At 47.5% G+C, this 11,142-nt stretch overlaps 1 protein-coding gene across 1 annotated transcript in view; it reads left to right on the top strand.

Moving 5' to 3' along the window:
• The first annotated feature begins 1,561 nt into the window (after positions 1-1,561).
• Positions 1,562-11,142, top strand: part of LOC310780878 (spectrin alpha chain, non-erythrocytic 1) — a 28,468-nt gene continuing 18,887 nt past the window's right edge. Inside the window, exons 1-14 of the mRNA XM_083641389.1 lie at positions 1,562-1,660; positions 3,618-3,816; positions 4,025-4,129; positions 4,370-4,402; positions 4,517-4,552; positions 6,059-6,106; positions 7,775-7,866; positions 8,363-8,507; positions 8,635-8,816; positions 9,018-9,117; positions 9,215-9,412; positions 9,509-9,655; positions 10,392-10,495; positions 10,741-10,903. Of these exons, the coding sequence (XP_083497515.1) occupies positions 1,641-1,660; positions 3,618-3,816; positions 4,025-4,129; positions 4,370-4,402; positions 4,517-4,552; positions 6,059-6,106; positions 7,775-7,866; positions 8,363-8,507; positions 8,635-8,816; positions 9,018-9,117; positions 9,215-9,412; positions 9,509-9,655; positions 10,392-10,495; positions 10,741-10,903 (1,572 nt within the window). The 5' untranslated portion in view covers positions 1,562-1,640. The remainder of the gene's footprint in view (positions 1,661-3,617; positions 3,817-4,024; positions 4,130-4,369; positions 4,403-4,516; positions 4,553-6,058; positions 6,107-7,774; positions 7,867-8,362; positions 8,508-8,634; positions 8,817-9,017; positions 9,118-9,214; positions 9,413-9,508; positions 9,656-10,391; positions 10,496-10,740; positions 10,904-11,142) is intronic.

The raw sequence follows: 11,142 nt of genomic DNA, 5'->3' as shown, positions 1-11,142 counted from the left end.
GGAGCTACGTGGGTGTGGGCTATGCTCGGTGTTGCCTTCATGCTGGCAACCATGTTTTTAATTCCTCTGTTCTCCTGCTTGTGTTTCTCACTCTGTTCCTGTTTTGTAGCCAACTTGAGTTGCAAAACCTCAATTTCTTTTAATATATTTTCCTCCTCTTGGTCTTGTCCTTCCTGTTCATCATACACCCGTGATTCCTCTTTTCTGACCATGCTCTTTTGACGAGCTACCTGGAGCTCAGAGATTTTGTCTTGAAGAGTGAGCAGGTGAGACATTCCTTTGTCCTCAAGCTGTTCTAGCTCATCTCTCTGGATATGATTTGAAATTAGCATGATGAGAGCTGTTCGACTCTTACCAGTGACATGCTCATACTCTGTTCCTGCAATTGTTAGAAAGTCACACAGTTCCTCCAAATTATCTTTGGGCAGTAGACACAACTCCCTGATTACTGCCACCTGTAGTTGCTCCAACTCTGATGAATCCATCTTCTTTACAGCGTGTGGGTATTAACGGTGTGAAGTGGTACCTTTGAATCTTTGTGGCGTGGTAGCTGCCCTCCTAGTATGCAAGGATACCTCAGATTGCATACACTCCGCTCTCAGACTGTCAGGATCCCACTGTAGCCGGTTCACCACCTGCTGCCTGGGTTGTTTAAAAGAGCTGTGTGACGGCTGGGGACATCTGTCTCATCATGTAGACGTGGACCCACGCTGCACACATCCCAGCGGTGCCTCCAAATGTTACGCCCCCTGTAGAGGGGCGGATAAACGAGAAGGAAATGGAAGCAGTGTTGCGTCTCATGCGGTCTCAGTTTAATGACTGAGCAGCGCGAGACTCCCCCCCTATAGGCAGAATCAAGCAAGACCAAAGCAATTGACCCCCATCTTTAGATGAGAGTTATAAGTAATAATCAAACTTTAGTAAATAAAGTACCATTGACCAATGCTATTTCAAATGAATTGTCTTCACACATTAAAGAAAGCAAGTTACAATGTATTTGACACATAGGCTATAGTAGGCCACTGTTACATTTTACCTGAACGGCCAGAGAGCATGAAAAACCAAAGCAATGGATTACAGATAAACTAATAACTGATAAGTGCACTGTTACACAGAGTATTCATCCTTCTTGAAGCTATTGCACATGAACCATATTAGAGTGAATAAACCCATGTATTTACCTTTTTAATCCACTTTACATATTTATCTTTTTTAGATGCATGTTAACACATTCATATAACTAGATCCATTTTAAACATATTTATCTTTTTAGATGCATGTTGACATAATCATAATCATATACCTATTACATTCACAGTTTTCGGATATGTGTGAGGTTATGTGCAAAATGAATCAGCATTGAACATTTGGTGGAGTGTTCCTTTAACTATGAGTCTGAGACGAGACCAATACCGTCAAAAATTGAGTACTACAGCCCTGCGCCTTTCCCACTTCCGACCTCCCACTTCCGACCATAAACGAACACAGCATCTGTTTCCAACGCTAATGACCGTACCCCCTCCCCCTTTCTCTGTGTCTTTTCTCTCTGTTTAACACCTTACACTCGCGTCTGTCTCCACGTTCGCCTCGCCGCACTGCGCAGGCTCGTCACCAAGGAGGCCTGCAGCGTGTCTGTGCGCATGAAGCAGGTGGAAGAGCTGTGAGTAGGACTCCGGGGTGCCCTCTCTCTCCTCTGCCTCCGGGGGGTGCCCTCTCTCTCCTCTGCCTCCGGGGGGTGCCCTCTCTCTCCTCTGCCTCCGGGGGGTGCCCTCCCTCTCCTCTGCCTCCGGGGGGTGCCCTCCCTCTCCTCTGCCTCCGGGGGGTGCCCTCTCTCTCCTCTGCCTCCGGGGGGTGCCCTCCCTCTCCTCTGCCTCCGGGGGGTGCCCTCCCTCTCCTCTGCCTCCGGGGGGTGCCCTCTCTCTCCTCTGCCTCCGGGGGGTGCCCTCCCTCTCCTCTGCCTCCGGGGGGTGCCCTCCCTCTCCTCTGCCTCCGGGGGGTGCCCTCTCTCTCCTCTGCCTCCGGGGGGTGCCCTCTCTCTCCTCTGCCTCCGGGGGGTGCCCTCTCTCTCCTCTGCCTCCGGGGGGTGCCCTCTCTCTCCTCTGCCTGTTGTGCTCGTGACGCCGCTCCACTTCATCTGCAAACATGTTTTTCGCCCGCCCCTTCCCACCCCCAGAACCCTCCCTCTGTGACCTTCTGTGACCTTCTGTGACCTTTGTCTCCACATCGTCCTCATCTTCTATTCGGCCGAGGGATAGAAGTATCTGCCTTCCTTCTGCGCCCCTTTTCATCCCAGGCTTGACCGATGATGTTTATGCTCCCATGATTGTTTGTGTCTGTGAAATGTTGTGCATATCATTAGGCTTAAGAATACGCTGTCATACACAACCATGCCTTTTGGTGCTACCAACGTTCTCAGTGCATCCTCCAATGTTGGCCTTTGATTTATTTTATAATAGAGAGCCAAAGTGGAACGTCACTTCCTGCTTCAGCACTGTACCAGAGATTTTCATCCGCCATTTATGCTCCCATACACATTTCGTAAAATGCATATAGAAATAGTTTTACTGGTTCAAACCAAACAGTACAGATATATTTAGAAACAGGAGAGATCACATAACATTTCACTGGGACCAAAACTTTAAAAAAATGCGGGTTTAAAGAAAATCGTTTTTCTATGTTGTTTTTTTTAGTTTTGGTCCGAGAGAAATGTTCTATGGTCTCCCCCCATTATAGCGTTAGCTGAACCGTTTGGTTCGACGAAGTACAACTATTTTAGAAGCATTTTACGAAATGTCTATGGGAAAATAAATGGCGGATGAAAATCTCTGGTACAGTGCTGAAGCAGGAAGTGACGTTCCACTTTGCCTCTCTATAAGTCCAGTATAAGCATAGCCATCTCTGACTCAATGTTTCATCACTGTTCAAACATGAACATCTTAAAGCTGGACTCACCTGGATCATGCTTATAATATCTGTTCCAATCAATTTAAGGCAAAGTGAATGAATTCTAACTGGATTGAATGTTTGCTGGCTGCTGCTCACAGCTGTTTGGGGCAGAACACTCCTTTGCCAGGTTGCTACTCAGGTTTGTCCTGTTAGCTGATGTAGTCAAGTGATGTTTCTGCTGCAAAACAATCTCAATGGGACATGAGTGATTGTGTGCCTTTCAGAATCACCAGTATTGGCAGAGAAATTGAGCTACTGTTGTCAAAAAAATCATTCATTCATTCAAGATGGACTGAAAGTCATGTTTAAAGGATGGCTTTACCGATAATCAACCCACTTTGTATCATTAATAATCTTGGTAATATAAGCACATGGTGGGCAGTGTTTACCTTCTCGCTCTGTCTGTAGATCATTTAAGTGGGTTCTGTGGTAGCAGCTGGTTCTTGGCTCTTGTCATCCATTCAAATCAGTTAACATAATTCTCCTTGGATATTATCCATTAAATAATTTATTTACGTTTCCCATTCATAAAGCTCATAAACTGATCTGATCTCAGTAGGTGTCCTTCATGACATGCCTGCTCTGTACATACGCTCTCCCTGGCCTGGTCAGTAGTCCTCTCACATGTATCTACAGTCATATGAAAGAGCACCGTCTGTCTCCTTTTGAAGGTACGGCACTCTGCTGGAGCTGGGTGAGAAACGCAAGGACATGCTGGAGAAGAGCTGCAAGAAGTTCATGTTGTTCCGTGAGGCCAACGAGCTTCAGCAGTGGATCAACGAGAAGGAGGGCGCCCTCACCAACGAGGAGATGGGCTCCGACCTGGAGCAGGTCGAGGTCCTGCAGAAGAAGTTTGATGACTTCCAGAAGGTAAAATGCTACTTCTGATTTATCTGATTTACATTATCAACATCCAGATGGGACTGAGATATTATATTATTGCAGGAAAAGCTCAGTTCTCTGCTTTTGTCCAACAAATTAGGTAGTGGTACACAAACCATCTAGTTAGGTCTCATGCTCTACTGTGTACCGTGTAGTGTCTCATAGAAACTGTGTGATGATGTTCTGCGCCCACCAGGACCTGAAGGCCAACGAGTCTCGTCTGAGGGACATCAACAAGGTGGCGTCTGAGCTGGAGTCTGAAGGCCTCATGGCTGAGGAGGCCCCTATGGTCCAGGCCCAGGTAACCTTCACCTCCGCCAATCAGCTGCTGGGTCAATTTTGCAGTTCGGGAAAAATAAAATTGACAATATTCTGTTTACCATTTATTTAAATAAATAAATAATGCACTAAATGGGAAGGTTAAGAATTTAAATGGTATGGTTACAGTAAATTGATTGATTGTTTAGTGAATGAGATAGTAGGTCTGTTAACTTTTTACCTTGCATATAATTTAAAAAAAATCTTGCTTTCACACTTGCAGCAACAAGAACTACTTGGAGCAGCTCCTGGCAAGGTTATCAGCATGCTTCTAATTGCCACACATTTTGTTTGCCATTTTGAGAAATGTTTAGAATGTGATGAAGACGAGATGTCTAATGCAGTGTCGCCCTGCTTGTTTCTCCAACAGGATGAAGCCGATTCAAAGAATGCATCTCCATGGAAGGTAAGCCTCTAGATGTTAGATGTTAGTCCAACATCTCACACTGACCTGTTACACTGTCTGTGCAGAATTTAGAATGTTTATGTTGTCAAGTTAAAACCGTCTGTAAGGCGTATGAGATGTATGAGATTTGCCAATTGAATGCCTAGATTATTATAAAGAAATCAGCTGATGAGGGTGGGGTTTGTGACCTGCCAGAACTAACGCTGTGCTCGGTATGTGGAGGCTGGTTGGCCGGCTGCTGCTCTGTAGCCATGGTTACTGTGGAGGCTGGTTGGCTGGCTGCTGCTCTGTAACCATGGTTACTGTGGAGGCTGGTTGGCTGGCTGCTACTCCGTAACCATGGTTACTGTGGAGGCTGGTTGGCTGGCTGCTGCTCTGTAGCCATGGTTAAGGCTTTTGCACACCAAGTCCGTATTTTCGTCCGAAATTGACGCACGAAAAAAAAAAGAATACGACCTCATTTGTGTCAATCATCATTGACACACCGAGTCCGACAATTACGTCCGTCATTTAATTTTTGGGACGAGGTTCGATTTTCTGCGTTTTTCGCATCAGTCAATAGATTTTTGCGAGCTGGGACCCGTCTGTGTTTTCAGATGACGGATTAAAAAACACGCATACGAAAACAATCGGACTGTGTGTGCAAAGACCATTACTGTGGAGGCTGGTTGGCCGGCTGCTGCTCTGTAGCCATGGTTACTCTGGAGGCTGGTTGGCCGGCTGCTGCTCTGTAACCATGGTTACTGTGGAGGCTGGTTGGCTGGCTGCTGCTCTGTAGCCATGGTTACTGTGGAGGCTGGTTGGCTGGCCGCTCTGTAGCCATGGTTACTGTGGAGGCTGGTTGGCCGGCTGCTGCTCTGTAGCCATGGTTACTCTGGAGGCTGGTTGGCCGGCTGCTGCTCTGTAACTATGGTTACTGTGGAGGCTGGTTGGCTGGCTGCTGCTCTGTAGCCATGGTTACTGTGGAGGCTGGTTGGCTGGCCGCTCTGTAGCCATGGTTACTGTGGAGGCTGGTTGGCCGGCTGCTGCTCTGTAGCCATGGTTACTCTGGAGGCTGGTTGGCCGGCTGCTGCTCTGTAACTATGGTTACTGTGGAGGCTGGTTGGCTGGCTGCTGCTCTGTAGCCATGGTTACTGTGGAGGCTGGTTGGCTGGCCGCTCTGTAGCCATGGTTACTGTGGAGGCTGGTTGGCCGGCTGCTGCTCTGTAGCCATGGTTACTGTAGAGGCCTGGTTGGCTGGCTGCTGCTCTGTAACCATGGTTACTGTGGAGGCTGGTTGGCCGGCTGCTGCTCCGTAACCATGGTTACTGTGGAGGCTGGTTGGCCGGCTGCTGCTCCGTAACCATGGTTACTGTGCCTTGACCGGTGTAATGACTTGGACGGTCTTGGGGAGGAAACCAAGACAAAGCGCCCAGAGCCATGACTCTCTTGACTGGTGTGGTGTTTTTCTCTTTTTCTCCCCCTTCCCCTCTTTCTGCCACGTGTTCTTTTCACGTTGGACTGTAGAACGTACGCTTGGCTGTTCAAACAACGGCTAACTTTAATACTATCAAGGTAAGATGAACGAGACCGCTCCAAACCTCATGGAGAATCCCTCCTCCCCTCCTGTCTCCTGATCAGAACTAACCCCGCCCCTGACATGGTCTGTCTCCTGATCAGAACTAACCCCGCCCCTGACATGGTCTGTCTCCTGATCAGAACTAACCCCGCCCCTGACATGGTCTGTCTCCTGATCAGAACTAACCCTGCCCCTGACATGGTCTGTCTCCTGATCAGAACCAACCCCGCCCCTGACATGGTCTGTCTCCTGATCAGAACTAACCCCGCCCCTGACATGGTCTGTCTCCTGATCAGAACTAACCCCGCCCCTGACATGGTCTGTCTCCTGATCAGAACTAACCCCGCCCCTGACATGGTCTGTCTCCTGATCAGAACTAACCCCGCCCCTGACATGGTCTGTCCTACTCAAGGCACGTTTGTGTTCACGGCCTGCATCCGTTCCATCCTGTTTCTATGTCATCAAATGGCATTTTGTCTCTCTTGTTTTATTTATTTTAGTAAGGAGGATTGCTGGCATGATTTATGCCTCAAGTAGCTTTTTGTTAGACCCACATTGTTATTACCTCCTCATGCTGTCTAAGGCTGTGTCCCTATAGTGTATTTCTGTTGTGAGCGCCAGCACCCTTTCCTCATTAAAAGCAACGAGAGGTGGCCACAAGGTGCACAAAATGCGGTCGCTCCAGAAAAACTCTGCAGCCGGAGTTTTTTCCGTCTCAGAACGGAGCGCTTTAAAGAGTTCCAAAATGTGAAACTTTAGGGGCTCACCTGGTAGAGCGTGTACCACAAAGTCCTTCATGAGGCCAACCCGGGTTTGAATCCGACCCATGGTCTTTTGTCATCCCCTAGTGAACTACCAGCAGGAGACGTTATTATCATCCGCTTTTCTTTCTCCTCACAAAAAGCGCTCCAGGACGCGCTTTTTCCACGCCAAAAAAATGCTGACTAACGCTATGTGGACACACGCCTTAAGTTCTCACCATACATCCATCCTGTGTGACTCACCCATGTCATCCATCTTTCTTTGTTTTGATTAGCCGCCATTGTCCGCCACTGTCTGTCCTTCAAACACACAGAACACACATTATGCAAATAAACACGCTTCAAGCACATATGTAATGGTATTTATTTACAGGTTCAAGTTGGTCAAACTTATGATGATAAATGCAAAATTAGAAAAACTTGGAATCAAACTTAGTTTGGTTTCAAGTTTGTCTAATTTTGCATTTATCATCTCAGTTTTTGCAGTTATTTACCTGAATTCCATCTTTTTTTTTTCTCTCACATTGATTTGGTGAATGGTTATGACTTTGCACACTATGATCTTGTGCACATGACTTCATCATGCTGTTTGAATGAGGGTTGGATTATTTTACACACTGAAAAATCATTGAAACTTTGAACACTAACTCCAGAAATGAGGTCTCTCGTGATTCTGAATAATATCGCTGAATTGTGTAAAAAGTAAAACTCTTTTAATCAGGACTTTAAGAAAAACATCTATGAAAATGAATGACTGGAGAATTGGACAATCCCGCGATGGCAAGACTTTGGAACGCTATGGAGAGATTGGCTCAAAGCCTCTGAAACAAGCACGCATGTGCACACACATGCACGTGCACATAAACCTCCACGGCTTACTTGACAAACTGGTGTGATTTTTAGGAGCTGAACAATCGCTGGCGCTCCCTGCAGCAGCTGGCTGAGGAGAGGAGCAACATGCTGGGCAGCGCCCACGAGGTGCAGCGCTTCCACAGGTAGGAACATAGTAAGGGCAACTCCCACGACCTGCAGCGCCTCCTCTGACTTCAGGTGAGGAGAGGACAGCAGGTGTGTTGGGTCAACCTCATGCTGACCGGTAGTTGCAGAAGTGAAAGACAATTGATTTTGCAAAATGTGGTGTTTCCCAGTGATCCAGGGGGGAAATAAGAATGGGCAAAAGCCTCAATCCTGCTTATCTGATATTATACAACATATAGTTCCAACCAAGCAATCTGATTGGTCAAGGACCGTTCTCAAATGAGCATAACAGCACACCTAGACCTCATCACTAAAATATCACTCCACCGGCCGGTCTGTTCAGCAAACAACTGACGCGTACGGACCTCGGCTTCGCCTTGGTCCTGACTCCTGCCGCATCACTGTCGTGCCGCTAACGACAGTAAAGTACACCCTCTCGTGTAACATTGCTTAATTAGTGCACAATAAGGCCAACCTGCACAATATTTGAGCTGTGTTGTCCTGCCTCCTCAGGGATGCTGATGAGACTAAAGAGTGGATCGAGGAGAAGAACCAGGCCCTCAACACTGACAACTATGGCCATGACCTGGCCAGCGTCCAGGCTCTGCAGCGCAAACACGAGGGCTTTGAGAGAGACCTGGCCGCTCTGGGTGATAAGGTCAGATTGACTTCCTAGACCCTCTCTGCTTTAGATCAGTCTGTAGCTGATGTGAGCAGTCTTCATTCTAGCCAGTCCTGGTCCTCTGTTGATATGGATGCTAAACTTCCCGGTCCCCCGCGCCCAGGTGAACTCCCTTGGGGAGACGGCAGAGCGTCTGATCCAGTCCCACCCAGAGGCAGTGGATGACATCCAGGAGAAATGCACGGAGCTGAACACTGCCTGGAGCAGCCTGGTGGGACGAGCCGACCAGCGCAAAGACAAGCTGGGCAACTCCCACGACCTGCAGCGCTTCCTCTCAGACTTCAGGTGAGGAGAGGTGTTTGGTCAGAGGGGGTGGGCGGTTAAGAACTTGATTGGGACGTACTTGCTACACAAGCACACCATGGAGAGAGGAGATGCAATGAAATATAAATAAACAATGTAAGTGAAAATGGCAAAGGGATATTGCAAGATGGGTTGTCGTCAGAAATAGAAGTACTATCTTCTTAATTGTCCATCTCTCCACAGGGATCTGATGTCCTGGATCAATGGCATCCGAGGCCTGGTGTCTTCAGAGGAGCTGGCCAAGGATGTGACTGGAGCTGAGGCCCTTCTGGAAAGACACCAGGTGCTGAATTTGCTCCTCCACATGGCAACCGGCTTCACATGTGCCCATACATCTCACTCTCTCCATTCTTCCTTGTTTTGCTTTTCTGTCCTTTCAGGAGCACCGCACAGAGATCGATGCCCGCGCCGGTACCTTCCAGGCTTTCGAGCAGTTTGGCCAGCAGCTGTTGGCGCGAGGCCACTACGCCAGCCCAGAGATCCAGCAAAAGCTGGAGGCTTTAGACCGCGAGCGTGCTGATCTGGAGAAGGCCTGGGTGCAGCGTCGCATGATGTTGGACCAGTGTCTGGAGCTCCAGGTGATTGCGTGATGGGATCTGGCAGCCAAGAGCTGAGCAGTCGTCAGCAGGTGTTTGGCAGGTGCTGACTGCCGTCTCTGTCCCTCCCCTCTGCAGCTCTTTAACAGGGACTGTGAGCAGGCTGAGAACTGGATGGCCGCTCGCGAAGCCTTCCTCGCCAGTGACGACAAGGGTGACTCCCTGGACAGCGTGGAGGCTCTCATCAAGAAACATGAGGACTTTGACAAGGCCATCAACGTGCAGGTCAGCACGACATTGGAAGGCTTTGAAATACGTTGGTAGTGGCACTCTGTCTACGGCCCTATGATTTCCGCAATGCAGAAAACACGTTCGGAAGTCATGGATTCTGGTAATAAAATTGAATCAACTAAAACATGGAATATTGCAGAATTTTCCATAATTCGGTTGAAAATGATAAATTATTGTAGTAACCTAAATTATTTCATAATTGTAAAATAGGCCTAGAGCTAAACAATTAATTATTTGAAAAATGGCAAAACTCAAGGGCCGGATGGGTTTACCAGTGAATTCTATAAAAAAAAATTACAATTTACCGGTCCCCTACTTTTTTTTTATATCTTTTTTATTTTCAATTTTATCAACATATGAACAAAACAAACAGTCAAGCCCAGACACGGGAAAGGAAAACAAAAGAAAAAACATACATATGATATCAAAATATTTGAAAATCGTAAAATAGGCCTAGAGAAATAATTGCGTGTTTGATTGGGGTGTTCTGAGAGGGGGGTCAGTCCTGCGTGGGACCCTTACGTCACCTCACAACTTGGTTTTTACTTTGAGAAACATGTCGAAAGGCTGTCTGAGGGAACCAAGTCATCCAATAATAATAATAATCTCCCCTAACCCCTAAATTCAAATTTAAAGAGCATGGTGCAAAACAGAATTAGTAAAAGACTCAAAGGGATTTCATATGGCCTTCATATGTCTCATGTGTAGTAAATGTGTCCTTGGTGTACAGGAGGAGAAGATCGCCGCTCTGCAGTCCTTTGCTGACCAGCTGATTGGAGCGGACCATTATGCCAAGCCTGAGATCTTCAACCGCCGCAACGAAGTCCTGGACCGGTAAGTGACTCTTAACTTAACCTTAACTGACACACATATGAAATGTGAACACTGGACAGGTAAGTGACTTTGGACTATTAACTTTCACATATGTGAAATGTGAACACAGGCACATCTAAGTCACTTTGACTGTTAACTTTCGCATAATATGTACAAGCCTAAGTGTTCACATTTCATAATATTATATGAAATGTCACCACATTGGCTTGTATGTCTAAACACTAAATCCTGGCCGTCATCTGTAGGTGGCGCCGGCTGAAGGCCCAGATGATTGAGAAGCGTTCGAAGCTGGGTGAGTCCCAGACCCTGCAGCAGTTCAGCCGGGATGTGGACGAGATCGAGGCCTGGATCAGCGAGAAGCTGCAGACCGCTACTGATGAATCCTACAAGGACCCTACTAACATCCAGGTACGCGTTTGGCTTCTCCCAACGTCTTCTTCTCACACATTTCCAAAAGGGCAGAACGCGTGGCTCAGTCAGTGGGAAGCGGCTGTTCCCGTCTCTTGGCTAAATCCCCTCTAATTCATCCAGTTGAGAAAATTAAACAGTGTTTCCCCTAGAAAAAATGTCAGGCCTGGAGGGATTTCGAAACGTACCTCGACCGCAACGGTGGGGGCCCTCGCTGGCATCCCAAGTATCATCATACT

Source organism: Poromitra crassiceps (genome assembly GCF_964638095.1).
Source record: "Poromitra crassiceps genome assembly, chromosome: 8".
Taxonomy (NCBI): domain Eukaryota; kingdom Metazoa; phylum Chordata; class Actinopteri; order Beryciformes; family Melamphaidae; genus Poromitra; species Poromitra crassiceps.
This window is presented reverse-complemented; position numbering and strand designations above follow the sequence as displayed.